Here is a 15056-nt window from a genome sequence, read left to right on the forward strand (position 1 = left end):
TTCCTCTGCCTCAACTAGTATTTCGATGTGACTGTGGGCGGAACTACACGCTGCGTCGCAGACACCGCGGAGGAGCCAATGGGAGGAGGCGGTGCACACCACAGACAGGAGGAGGAGGCAGGAGGTCTCACTCTGCCTCGAAATAATCGAGACGAGACTCTGCTCCCAAGGCAAAACGAAATGCATAGCTTTTATACTGAAGTACAATGTATATAAACTGCACTCTCAAACAAAGGTTGCGTCCATGCTTGTTACCGTTTACAACTTTATTTCAGCTATGAGCCAAAGCTGCTTCAGTCTTTGGGTGACATAAAAGGCGGACAGCGCATGCCTGAGAGTAAACGCCCACATTTGATGAGAGGGAGGTGAGATAATTGCATTTATTCATTTTTACATCAGGGGTGTTTCTGTCTTTTTTTTTTTTTTTAACATAGTCCATCTTTTGTAATAGTCCTGTCAAACGCCCTCAAAATCAAGAGATGAACATATTGGCTTGATACTGTACAAGATCTTCTTGGGCAATGTGATATCATATGCCCTGCTCTGTCACCACATGATGGCTGGCTCAAATTTTGGAGATTAACCGATTAGAATTCCCATCAAGTTTTCATTTTCAATCTGATTATGTAACTGTACAAATCGGCTATGCAATAAAAACACATTACATCAAACTATGCACGCAATCTTTTTTTTTTTTTGCCAGTTTTTCCACCGAGTAAAGTCCCTCTCTTTCATACAGTTCTCCAAACTGCAGCTGCCCAGTGCTACCAGTGGTCTGATCTGGGATCATGGGCAAATCCAATGTAGATGCCTTGCTCAGAGGCACCTCAGAAGGAAAGCATTTGGTTCCTGAAAACTCAAGTCACAAGGCTCACGCCTTCAACCTCTAGACTGCTGCAGCCCCTAACTTCAATCTGATTGTGTAAGAGCACAAATCAGCCGCAAAGAAAACATGTTACATCAAACTCTCTCTGAACTGTGAATGATGCAACCTTTGACTTCACTGGTGGTGTTGTTGCCAGCAGGATAAATAGGACGAGAAGGACCAGTCTTCTTCAAACAGCCAGCATGTCAGAGACACAGTAAGAAAATAGCCGAGAATGTGTCCATAGTGATTAATAACAATGAGTTTATTTATGTACCAGCAAATCTGTTTGCATTGCTTTTGACATTTCCCTGCTTCTAAGCCAGACACTTACAGTACAGTAGCATACAATATCTGAATTTGGAGAAGGTTTTCAATATAGAGCACATTTTGTTTGAATAACATATTTACAAACAACCCAAATACTGTAAATAAACAGATGAAACAGAACAGAAAAAAACAGAAATGTACAGGTCTTCTAAGTAGTATTTGTCACTGACAAAGCACAAGATGCTAGGTTAAGAAAAGACAAGTCCACATTACAGTTTTATGTGAATCATAGGTCAAGTGCTACAGCAACAACAATGCAAAGAGCAAATTGAAGTAAGGGATACGGTAACTGACAAACACAAAGATTAAACCGATAAAACTGGTACACTGATGAGAGGGCCGTCAGGAAAAGAAGCATTACAGTTTAAGACAAAACAGAAATCACACTTCTTACCGTCTCAAACTGAAAATAAGATGCCTTTAATTCCAGACGAAAATAACTTCACAGTGTAGTATAAAACAAACCCTTGAGGTCAAAGACAGAACAAATTATTTGTAGATACTGCTTGTACAGTGCCAAACATACTGGATGTCTTCAAGTTACTGTCTGTCCACACTTACAGCAAGAGTTTTAATGCAGTATGGCATGACAGGTAAAAACAGTTACCATTTGAAAACGTGTTCAAAAAACTACTGCAAAGAGGCCGTGTAGGTTCAGGAACTCCATAGCAATTTTGAATATAAAGCTTCTGCATGTAAAGCACTGTGCACTGAGAGAGACAGGGCAACCTTAAGCAAAAGCTCAGACAAAAGGCATTCATAAGGTTTAGAGTTGCATGGGAACCGCAGAAGTGTGAGCTGGTCCTAAGGATATTCTCCTGCATTTACGAGGTTACTTCTTGTGTTTAATCCTGATTTAAGATGCTGACTTTCCATAAATGTTCATATAAATATTCATATATGACACTGGCTGGCTGTAGCATCGGATTCCACCACACACACAACCTTATAAAAAAGGAGAAACAGCAGCAGATGTCAGGTCAGAGAGTCTTGCACTTGCATTAATATCGTTATATTTGCAGCCAGAGACCAGTGATGTCCCTCCGTTGCACTGTTTCTGCATGCCATGTGGGGACTGAGGCCGCTGCTGTTCTCTGGCGCCCTCATGCGGAGCTGTACAGGGCAATCTGCTGCACCTTGCCCAGCTGTGTCAGCAGCCGTTTCATGCGGTGTTTGAGCTGAGGCAGACGAGCCAGGGGTTCAGGAGGCTCCAGCTCTCCGGTGTAGTCCAGCCAGCTCTCCAGCACTGAGGAGGACAAGCAGAAGGAGAACCACAGGTGAGCACATGGTTAAACATGATGGGTTTAGAGACCCAGAGACCCTATCCTGTTCTGAAGCACGCACCACCGGGAAGTGTTTCGGTGTGTTGGATCAGGGCAACCCAGGTATGATGATGATGTTTGTACATGACAATCTCTGGGCAATCTCAAAAGCAAATGTGTTGACATCCACTTAACTTGCACATAGAAGCCGTGTGCTTGACTTGCCTTTTACACTTAATAGCTGATGCTGACTTAGCTGGAGAGAAACTTATAATGTTACTGTTAATGTTAACATGAAAAAGTTGACTGCCAACATAAGCTAACTTCATGGACTGATGGACCACCGATATAAGCAGGTGGGGCAAGAAACTTCAAAGTCTAGTTACTAGGTCAAGGCTAGTACAGGCCTTACCGTCCAGCTCCCTCTCAATGAAGTCCATCCTGTGCGAGACCTCGTCCTGGACTGCATCTATGTGATCCAGCAGGTTGATCTGCCTCTGTTGATGCTGCCTGCTGTTATCTGCAGCCTCTCCAGGATCTCTTCCTCCCTCTTCCCTCGTCTCAGCCTGGGACCAAGAGCCACCCATTGAAGCCTAGAGACAGTCAGAAGAAATCATCAGACAGGATTTTCATTACAGCCAGGTTCAGACCTCATTCCACAAAAGCTTTCTGCCAAATCATTGCACATTATTCATGCACACAAGAGATAAACAATCAAAAAGGATAGTTACATCATGATTGGAGGTCAAACAAATGCTGAGCCAAATCCTTGAATCACTTGAGTAACTCTGATGTAATGTTGCGATGACAATTTACCTACTTCTAATTCAAAATGTTGTTGTCCACTGTAATCAAGGCTGTACATAAACTGTACATACATTTAGGTATAACACAGCCCGTCCTCTGCGATCTACTGAACAATTCCAAAACTTTCGGTAACCCTTACTCATTTAGACACCAAAATTTGTCTAAATAGGGCCCAGGTTTAAAAATACCAGAATTTACCTTTAAGAAGTTGCGCTTCATAAAACTTGTAAACTACATTCCTACAGCAGCTTTAATCACTTCCGACACGGAATTCTTGATCTTCTGCAACTGGTGCAGTACTAACTGCAACAATGAGACATTCTGAAAATCCTAGATTCCTGCCTCTGGCAGACATCTTCTCCATAGCAACCGCTATTTTAGTGCTATTTGCCAAACTGACAGGTCAACTTTATGAGAAATCATATTTTGTCTATTCATAACTTATGGTGATGTACTGATTATTATCCAAAACATTCCTGTGTTTATTTTGAGCATACGTACAGTACACTTTCAAATGTAATTTTACAGAAGGGGAAAATATTTCTGGATTAGTTTGAGTGGTTACGCTCAATTCACTACTCCACAGTGACGACGCTGGCTGCACTTTAAACATCCTTGTCCGCTATGGAATGAAGCCTAACCTTGTTACTGGTGCCTGCTGATTTGGGCTTGTCTGTCTCCAGCAGGCTTCCGTAGCGCTGCTCCCGCTCCAACAGTTCCTCTGTGCTTCTCATGCTGTCCTCCAGCTCGGAGCCCTGTCGGGTCTCCACCACCAGCCTCTGCTCCACCGCAGGGTAATATGCCCGCGGTTTCTGGTAGCAATGTTCACTGGTAATGTACGAGTCCTGGAAGGATGGGAAGGGGGAGGAAGAGCAGGACGACGACGAGGTGGCAGCTGTAGCAGCCCGGCTCAGCTTCTCCAGAGCATTGGACATTAAAATCTCACCTCGGCTCATGTCCTCATCAGGAGTCACAGGAGATGGAGCTGCATCACTCCCACGACACGAGTCAGAGCCAGTCCGTGACCTCTCCAAATGCTTCCAGGGCTGCCGCCACAGCTGCAAGTCAGGGTGAGTATTGGTCCTGCAGAGCAAAAGAGAAAATAAAATGAATACACAGCTGTGTTGGTTTAATTAAAAATCACCCTGGACTATAATATCCAATATCTATTATGATCCACATTAAATTTGACTTCAGTAGATAACAGGAAAACAACATGCAAGTCCTCTGTACTCACTGTAGGATGCTCATCTTGAGCTGCAGTCCGTTGAGGACCTCTACCACGTGGTGCACGTCTCCCAGCAGCTGGTGGGTGGTGGTGATCTTCTTGGCGTTTTGGTGAGAGTAGTTCTCTTCCAGGAAGGAGAGGCCGTACATGTGACCATTGCTCAACCACTCACGATCGTACCAGTAGCGCAGACTCTGCCTCTGACCTGGGAACAGTAAACACATTGCAAGGAAACTTTATCAAATGTAGTAAGGTGATCAAGAGTCTTTCTTTAAGAGCTCGGCTGTGTCTGTTTGCTGTTGTAGTTGGTTGGTTGGGGTGTAACACTTTTTGGATTAAAGGAATTATAGACTGCATTCCTTAAGGCGTGGAGAGTCCATATGCAAATACAGGCTGCACAGCACACAAACGTGAGGCAGCTTTAGCCTGGTGCACAGTGCTATGGTGACACAAAATACTTTGTTCTTCAATTCTCAGTTTTACAGGCAACGTGTTTCACACAACTTTCTCCTCAACCTTGGTAGAGAGTTAGCTCAGCCTCTTTAAACATTCTTAAATCCTTATTTTTTCTTTAGCTGAAAAAAGCAACTGGACAATCATATGACTCTTTCTTTCCACATTTACTGAGGACACACTTGTAAGGCCCCTAGATGCATGTCTCATTTAGGACTATGTACCTCATTTAGGACTATGTACCGATCCATGCTGAAAAAGATTGGCCAGCAGTATTCAGGCCACGGAACAATACTTCAATACGGCTCTTTATTTTTAGGTTTCTATGTTTTTTTCAATCAATAAGGCAAAAGGAAATCTGCAGCACAAACACTTTGTAGTTTCACTGCTTCATATTGAGGGGCTCAAATTAATATGCTTGAAGGGTTTATCTGAAGCAAAATCAATGGCTCTTCTCCTATTTCTTCTCATCACTTCCTATAATTGGAAGCATATTCTGGGCTGTGCTTGCCACACTGGGACCCAGTTTACTGCATCCTGTGGTAAACATCTTTTATCAGGAAACACGACAACGTTTTGATTCTGGGGAAATGTGTCAAAAAAAAAAAAATGTTGGTGTTTTATGATAGAATTCTTTTACTTGGGAGTAATCACAATGTAAAACACCATAATTATACAATGTACTGCCCAATAGTTATGTAAATATATAATTTTCCATAAAAATCATCACAATCCACTGATAATTGTACTCCACGTCATTTTTCGTATTGTCCACTAGATGGCAGACAATACTTTGCCAAATGAAAGAGGAAGCATGCAGTAACCATGACAGCTTTGATGACCACAAATCTAATTGATGACAGTGAGTCATTTATAGCTAAAGGTTGTGGTGGTGGTGGTGGTGTTTTCCCCTCACCTGGTGGGTCTCTGCAGATGTAGCAGGTGTATCTGTCTGGAACATTGTCTTCCAACAGGCCCATGCAGGTGCCATGTTGCCAGCACAAACAATCTTCACACTGAGGGAAAGACCAGCATGTTTTATATTAGTGCTACTTCGAGATAAAAAAAAAAAAAAAAAAAAGAAGCTTGCAATGCCTTAAAAATAGACAAAAAAAAAAAAAACAACCAGCTCACCTGAATCATAAAGTCATTTTCTTCCTCCACCTCACAGATACATCGCACAATCTCTTGGTCACTGGTGTCCACAGCACCTGAGTCCACACTCAAGGGAGGCGTGGTGACGTCCAAATCCACCCCAAAGTCATCGTCGCTCCACCCACAGCTGTCAGTGGACCAGTCACTGATGCTGTCCTCATCTACAGTAACAGGGGCAAACAGCTATTGGTTTTCCATGGGAATAACACAACGGTCAGAATTTAAATTTTGCTCAATTAATATTCTTTAACTACAAAAGGTTTTTTTGCACTATGTGAGTTTTAATTAATATTTGCGGATTACATGATGAAGCAAGCCGTAGCAGCAAAGAACAGCTCAGGATTCAATCAATCAGTCAAGTGTGGTCTTATCTGTGACAGCAGCCAGTTTAATTCTGCAGGTCATGGCGCGTTATGAGCAACAAAATTTGGACACAGATACCAGTCGTGATGCAGATCAAACTAAAACAACAGAATGATGGATTGAATCCAGAGGCAATCGAAGAATGGAGGGGAGAGGAAGCAATGTACAGTCACACACACACAAACACACCGTCACAGAGATACCCACCATCCACATATATCTGCTCTGAGTAGCTGAATCCGGGCCTGCTGGGGTAGGCCTCAGGCTTGTGATTGTGTGAGGGGGGGGATTTGAGTGGCAAATTCAATTTGGACTGAAGACCCAATACTGAGATGTCAATATTCTCCTCACTACCTGTGTAGTCTGTTAATACAGGGAAGGGGGGGAAGCAGACGTAGAACAAAATGTCAACTTTGAAAATGCTAAACAAACGCCCATCAGGGGTGACAAACTGTGGCACAACAAACATGGACAAATAATAGACTCAAGAACAGTCAGGGACAATCACTTTGATAAAATTCATACTGGCCGGTGTTTTAGGCCTTTTAATAGTATGAAATAACCAATGTGGAAGGTAACCTATACATCTGTGTTCATGCCAAACATACTGTGCATACATGTGAATGCCAACTAGGAATAGAGAGAACAGTGTTGGATTTGTGTTTTGGATTAGTCAATATCAGTGCCACAAGAAAATCTGGCTTTAAGTCACCAGCACTGTCAGAGACGTCGTGTACGAGAGCAAATGCAAGCTAAGATGTAAAAGAAATGAGTTGGAGCTGTTTGATTGGCATAATGGAGTGACAGAGGCCAGCGACAGATGAGTGACACTTCTCCCACACACAAAGGCTCAGCCACCACACCAAGAGGAGTGAATGGAGTACTTTATGCTTTGCAGGCGAGCCGATTCCACAATGTCACAGTGAGTGCACATGCAGAGCAGCAGATATGTGAGGAGGCCCAGTGCCAGGGACCCCTTCTTACCAGACTTGGCCTTCTTTTTCTTCTTCTTCTTCTTAAGTTTAATGCGGAGGAAGTCCTTCTGTTTCGGTTTCTCTTTCAGTTTGTCTTTTACTGACCCTGGGGACCGTTAAGTGGCAAGAGTTAAGCCTTGTCTGTGCATAGGTAACACGGCAGGTGACTATTCTATGAGCTAAAATGTTCTGCAAGAAGGGAAACTAACAGTGAACAGGTCTATGTAACACACAATGCAGTCATTTTCTCACTTAATAAACACGTTCTTGCAGCATGATACTGACCAATGTCAAAGCCACTCTTGTCTGAGTCCTTGTCCTGCTGTTGGCATCCGTTCCTGTCCAGCTGGTTCTCCTTACTCTTCTCCCTCAGCAGTGCCCTCTGCTGGTGGCCCTGGGTGTTGACTACAGGCGGGGCTGATGTACGTCTGCCTGCAGTCTTCACCTCACCACGGGGAGCTGCAGCAGCTCCAACAGTGTCTGAGAAAAATCAAAGAAAAGGGCAAATGTGAGCCCAGAGTCCTGATATTTAAGCAAGGCCGGAAGTGCAACGTTTACAATAGAAATGTAAGATTAGTAATTACAAGCATGTCATGATTCAGCATTTCTGATTTTGTTGTTGCATAACACTCATTTGATTTGAGCATTGCCGAAATAGTAGCTGATCCAGTTTCTAATAAGACTCTTTCTGTCACTTCAATTTGGGACAGAAGTGAAACTAGAGAGGAACTCACGCATAGAGGCAGAAATGGTGCGCCTTCTCTTCGGGCCGTCCAAACCGGTGGCAGAAACCTGTTTCTCAGAGGCCCTGGTCTGGACACTCCTGGTGGGGCTGCGCTCGCCTTCCAGAGGCTGCTCCTCACCATGATAATATTTCATATGGTAGTGCAGCAGCTTGGCCTTTCGGAATGACTTTGTGCAGCCGGGAGCGCTGCACTTAAACGGGTTGTGGTCGAGGTTGATGGACAAGACGGGCGGCGGTTGGTTTTTGATAACTCTGTACACTAAAACAAGTAACATAAGGAACACGTGTAAAATAAGTACATGAATGAATGCAAGTGATGACTGTTTGTTTGATAAGTTTTGAGTTGTACTCACATGGTTCTCTGCTGAATCTGTTGGGGTTGTGAAAACCCTGCTTCCTTACCGCTATCAAATATAAAAGAAAGACATTCATTTATTCACTTATAAGTCTTGAAAATATGCCCAGATGCTGTGTGATAATTCCTGCACTCAGTAACTCATTTTCACAATCCCACAGATCCAATGACAAGTCTGCTAATTTACTCAAACAACACGTACGTTTCACAGGTTGGGGAGGCGGCACGTCCGCTACAGGCTGAGAGCTTTCTGATTGGATGTTTGGCTTCTGCTCCACATCTCCATTGGATTCAGTGGTTGTCATAGTGACAGACTCCGTCTGTGCTGATGTCTGTGTGGGCAACTCCGTGTATGGCTTGGGGGACTCTGTATATGGCTTTGTTCCACTCTGCTCCGTTTCCACCTCTTCCTTCTTTACCTCTCCATTTATGTGACATCTGTCCTCGTTTTGCTCATTGTCTTCTTCCACTTTCACCCCGTTTGTGAGTCCTGTCCCCTTTTCCATGTCCCTGGACTTGTTTTGGTCTGCTTGCTCTGATGTTTCCTCTTCCTGTTTGATAGTGGGTGCAGCATCTACCTCACCATTTGTTTTCTTGTTCTTCTCGTTTACCATCCCCTCTTCCCGCTCCTCGTCCTCACTGTTGCTGTCCTCCTCCTGGTCAGAGGTGCTGCGCCTGGCTCGCTTGTTCTTGGGACCCCCGTTCTCCTGAGGCCTCCTGTCTCTGCGGTTCGGGACCCTCCTAACCATGTTTCTTTCAGTGGACCGAGACTTCCCTCCACCAACACCACCTCTCTAATTGTCAGCAGGACAAAGAGGAAGTTAAGGAAACAAGAGCAGAAAAAGGCATTCAAGACATGATTGATGGAGGACAAAGAACACACAGAGACAGTTGTCACATATATGTACAAAATTGAGTATGGACATTAATGCTCACTAATTTCATTTACCTCTTTAATAAAAGGTTTCACGTGTATCCCCTTCACTGTCTGGATAACTCCATCATAGAACTTCACAGTGTAGGATGCTGAGGGGGATAAAGGAGAACTGAGATAAGTGCCAGCTGCTAGTCGGGTAGATAGACAAACTAGTTTTGAAGTAGCTACGCTTCAATTGTTCTTTTTGTTCTTGGTGAGATATTCCCCTATTTAGAGACAGATATATCTTCATAGTTTCTATTGCTATGCAATACCACAGTTTCCTTTTAGAAAACAAAAGTGACCCGTTAACATTTTAGACTATGCTCCGTATTGCACAAATCTGTATTGACACCACACAAGTTGAATTATCAGAAGAAAACCTTTAACATCTTCCAGCAAAATGTTGCTCAATCAAACTTATCATAATCATCACCTCGAAACACTACGTATCCATAAACGTTTCTCCTCAAAACGTATATAAATACAAAATGACACCTGAGGTTACTGATACTCACCATCTTTATTGACTGAAATGACCTTAGCGGGGTAGAAACGGCAGTCAGACCAGCTGGCCAGGACCTTATCATTCACATGAAAGCCCTGAAGGAAGGACAGAGACATTTGATTTAGGACATACAGTCTGTACCTTGTTATGGTAGGTACAGACTGGGAGGGTGGAGATGTTAAATGCTAACAAAACCATCATTGTTGTTATATCTTTATTAAAGTGACGCAAGTTAAGTAGCAGATACCCATTTAGCTTATGCAAATAAATCCCCAGTATCATGTTGCAGCTTTCAGATGAGGAACCCCTCTCTTGCAGAAACACACTGTGGAAACTACGCTACGAGATAACCCCAGACGTGGAGCAGAACTTCCAATTTCTGTATGCAACTCAAGTTAAAGCAAGCATGAACAGCGTTCTTGGCTTACAGGAACAGGAGCGTCGTCCTGCAGGCCCTGCCGCCTCAGCTGAACCCTCTCCACTGGTCTCAGGTAGGGACTTGTCCAGTCAAACCACTCGTCGTAACGGTGGCTCCACTGGCGGTAATGGATTAGTACTTTTTCACCTTCGTAGTCAATCTTCTCTATGTTGGCAGCATACCTACACGACAAAAGAAATGCAATAATGCGTGACTGGGGAGGGAAAGGTTTAAGTTCCTTATCCTATGTCTCAAACATAATGAGAGTGGCAAGTCAGTAAAAATTAATCAATCTTGAAAATGTCAAACGTAAAGAAGCACAATGAATCATGAGACACTGCTTAACTTAAGACGATGGTGTGCTGGGGGCTGTGTAGGACATTAAACACTAAGCCACTGTAATGTGATTACTTTTATCGATTACAAATTCAGTACTACATTAAAGTTACAACCTCCGGTAACGCGCTGTTATTCCCAACATTTTAGGTGGTGAGCTTGTTGGTCTTTAAGCCAGGAGTTGAACAGGAGGACCAATATCAACTGTATTTGTATTGCATTATATACATTTTTGAGTCTATTAAAATAGTTGATTAACAAGTTGCAATTCGCTATACGTGTACATTTTACGACCACTAGCCCCCGCTTCAAAACAACGCAAGCATGATGACTGTCTGTCTGTATTAGCCCCCACATGCTCTATATGAATGTGTGTGCGCCCGCTCAGCTGAGAAGTTGTGTCCTGCCGAGTTGAGAGCAGAGAGAGTCGTCTTCAGTGTAAAATATTAGCAAAATAAGTGATGACAAAGCACATTAAGAATTGCATTGATTGCACAGACGGGAGACATCCTCATTAGACGAGCTACTTCGGAAAACAGCGGTGGCAGCAACTTGATTGCGCAGTAAGCATTAAAAAGTCTACTGAAAGCACTCCATATATACCATATAATATACTCCATATATGCCATACAGACGTGTATGGGCTTAATGAATGAACAAATGAATGATTTATCTTTATTTACATTTCAATTTTACAGCAGAGCCATCTCTAAGACGCATTGCAAACACACTAAAACAGGCAAAGTAACAGGCCATTGTCATCTGAGGAATACATAGGCTATGCTTCAGCTTCACACTGTAATTTAACACCGTAAACATTTCCAGAATGCACCTGTATTTTGCTATCAACCAATTTACAAACTAATGTCAGAGCCCCCAAATCATGTTTTAAAAATAAAATATGATGTAATGGAACTTCCTGCAGTAATATATATGATCAAGTATATGTTTTTCCACATCATACATTTTATTTGGTTTACATTTTTGGTTACCCTGTCATTGAGTTACATTCTCCTGCTTTGGTGTGTAACAAAGTGAAAATTCATTCTTAAATCATACCTGCTTACTGCCCATAAATAGAGAAGAAAGTGAGGGAGAGGAAATATGCCAGCCAAAAGGACGCTAGAGTGTAATTCTCCTTAACAATAATTCAAGAATGTGCCAAAGGCCACCAAAGTTGGGCTTATACAGCAATATTTTTTCTCCGGTGGGGTTCCCGGAGCCCCCTAGCTGGCTACTTTTGCCTTTTGAAAAGACCTGATGCTGTATTGTAACTAGTACAGGAATGTTATTACTTTTTTCAATGAGTAATAAGTGGGGACCAGTCAATGCAGGGCTGCTGTGCTTGTGATGTGCATGTGTACATCTTTCCTTGTGTAACAATGGTAATTTTGATTTCTATCTTTTTAGTGTATTGTAACATTAAAATGACTATAATAAATATAATTAAACAGTGACAGATTAATTTCAGTCTTTCATTATAGTCCAGATCAAAGGCTGCTTGAGAGCACACACCCATCAACAGCTGTTGTTTACTGGCAAAGGAGCAGTGATGCAATGAAAGGTCTGGGTGGCTCTCTTCACTCTTTTCTTGATCTTTTAATGTTTGATAGACATACAGAAAAGCAAGCCCAGGCCCCAGAAAGAAGAGAATGAGAATCTATGAGAGAGAGTGAAGGAAGTGAAGAGTTACAGGGATGGAGAGGAATGAGGGAGGCCATGACTCACCAGTTTTTGAGGCTGTCTCTGGCCTCAAGCTGAGCTCCCACCTCAAATGATATCCCTCTTCTGGTAGGGGGCGTCTTACTCATACTGCCCACATCAAGGCTCCCTTCCTGCACACACACATACACACACATTAACTGATAAACATACCAATCAAAACTACACCCATATGACCTTGGGTACACTACTGAGAAGACACATTGTGTCACTACAAGAGACCATCAAGGACTATCAGTCAGCCATGTCTTTCTCAGGTCATCCCTAACTATTATTTTCCCAGAAGACTGTGGCAAATCACAGCTTTGCACCTGAGTAGCAATTTTGGTGTTAAAAGGCAAGTAAGCCACTCCCACTGTATGCCAGTAGAACAATAATGCAGTCCAGACTGGGAAAAAGATATTACTAGTGTAACCATACACAAGCTACAGATTAGAAATGTTGTATTATAGCACAACACAGTGTGAAGCAAGGGAAAACTGACATATCACGGTGAGCCATGCCCCTCAAATGGTGGTGAAATGTGCAACTAATACCAGATGATCAGTGATCCCTAGTTGAGACAGCAGGGATGTCTAAGAACGCCATCACACAGGTTCCTATGAGGATCTTTGTCAAAATGATCAATATTTAATTTTAGTAGTATTGCATTGCCCATCAAGAAGGCACAATGGGAAAAGGTACAAGAATGACTAAGATGACTTGCTCATAGCTTTCACTTCCTATTGATGCACCCACCAGTAAAGTGGGCAGGCAATTATGCAATCATGCACCAAGCTAATACTCGCCTGATTTAAACAGTACGTTTCTTAGATTGGATCCTTGTCTCGTCAAACACATGCCCGTGGTCTACCGTTGATGTTCAACCCCTTAGCTTTAAGACAGGCATTCATAGAGGAGGATAATCTTTTTGTCTTGCAGAGACAATTTCAATTCCCTCCCGATAACAGCGCCTCCTTTGTCGGGCATACAGAGCAGAGACGACAGATTGAGATATGTCCGCCCTTTTTTTAAAAGCCTAACGATTTAGATTATATATCAAAACGTCTTACTTTTGTCCAGGCTATAGCTGATTCGGTTCATCATAGCGGAGACGGTCTGTAGCTACTGGTTTTCAGTGCAACCTACAAACCGGATATCTTCACACTACTCGGCCCACGTGTTTTCTGGTTAGCCGAGCTCACGTATAGACACAATAGGAGACAATGGCAAAGACCCTGGTGATTATCCGTCTGTTGCAGGAAGATACCTTGCACGATATTACACACCGAACAATGTCGTATTTAGTTAAGTGTAAGGTTTTAAATGAAATTGGGTATATTTTTATGGCCTGCCCAGAGAGCCAGACTTATAGCTACACAGGCAGGGCGCAAACCTACAGTTGGCGATGCCACAAGCGTGAGTCAGGGAACGGATTATAACTATCAGTGTAAAGGCTGTGTGACAAGAAACATATTTTGCAATGACTAATTTAATCGTAGGTTGATCATTTACTGTAATAATCGGAGAAAACGGCACCCCATGCCCTTTGAATGTTTCTCAAGCACACATTCAGTACAGAAAATAAGACGAGAAGACGTTGCTTCACGTTGCACAAGGCAGCCTATTGTTGACCACTTCTACTACTACTGGCACTGTATTGTCCGCTGTTTTATAACCAGTGAGCGTAGCGCGAAGAAACCATCATCTACGTCAGCGCTTTAGGCAAAATGACTGGCCGAAAGAGTCTGGTGTGGGCGGGATACTCGCGTCTGACTGGCTGTGCGGCTGTCACTCATGAAGCTCTTCGGGGCCTCGCGGTGGGCCTACTTTTTATACTTTTCCTGCTGTGAACGAGCGGCGTGAAAATGCAAAGCATTAAACTTCCCCAACTGACAAACCACGGAGCCATTTAGAAGCACCCAGTGAAAAAGCATACAACCAACACGATACACACCGGTAATTACACAAACAGAACAACGAAATGTACGAACATTACATTTTATTACCTACTTCGTCACGTTTGTTTTGAACTCAAGAAGCCGACATGCGGCACCACACCATCTACGCTGCTGATGTATCCACCAAACGGGCCTCGTTCACGATGTTATTAGGGATTATAAACTCTGGAGCGAAGGGGAGATACGATTTCGCGGCTTCCTACCTGTTCTCCAGTCACTCTTTGTCCGGGTGGGTGTCAAATGTGCAGTGTAATCCCCTTAAAGAGCAGGTCCCGCCGCCTCCGCCTGTCTGGTCCAGATCACGCAGTTGAATTTCTCCCCGTTGCATTCACCACCGGCGCGGGCAGTGTGGCTCTTCATTGCGCATGCGCTTACAGCGGCCCCGACCCCTCAAGTATTCCGATAACATCTTTTGTCACCTAAAAATCGCCAAATTGTTTTGCTTTTAAAATGTCGTGTTTATGTATTTTCGCACACGTCAACGTGTGTCAGGCGAAGCACTTTACCTGAAATGGACCTGAAAGAACAAGTCAAACGTTTAACACACGGCATAACACTAACTAATATTCTCACCAGCTACATTTATCAAATGGAGGCCAACATTATAACTTGCTACTCTTACATGTGAGTACATTTGGATCCCGTGAGTCATTGTTAACGTCTATCCACAGATCACTGG

The 15056-nt window shown here is 43.2% G+C and overlaps 1 protein-coding gene across 1 annotated transcript; it reads right to left on the minus strand.

Annotated features, from left to right (window-relative positions):
* Window positions 1-1109: 1109 nt before the first annotated feature.
* Window positions 1110-14715, minus strand: phf20a (PHD finger protein 20, a). The gene is made up of 17 exons (XM_070903396.1): window positions 14581-14715; window positions 12444-12550; window positions 10390-10561; window positions 9972-10056; window positions 9487-9563; window positions 8740-9331; window positions 8536-8586; window positions 8172-8441; window positions 7723-7917; window positions 7448-7543; window positions 6671-6826; window positions 6080-6261; window positions 5862-5961; window positions 4502-4697; window positions 3906-4347; window positions 2870-3050; window positions 1110-2441 (listed from the first exon to the last, which is right to left on the minus strand). The coding sequence occupies exons 2-17, from the start codon at window positions 12524-12526 to the stop codon at window positions 2299-2301; spliced, it is 3021 nt and encodes a 1006-aa protein (XP_070759497.1). The 5' UTR covers window positions 12527-12550; window positions 14581-14715; the 3' UTR covers window positions 1110-2298.
* Window positions 14716-15056: the final 341 nt, after the last annotated feature.

This window comes from Enoplosus armatus, chromosome 3 (assembly GCF_043641665.1).
Source record: "Enoplosus armatus isolate fEnoArm2 chromosome 3, fEnoArm2.hap1, whole genome shotgun sequence".
NCBI classification, from domain to species: Eukaryota; Metazoa; Chordata; class Actinopteri; order Centrarchiformes; family Enoplosidae; genus Enoplosus; species Enoplosus armatus.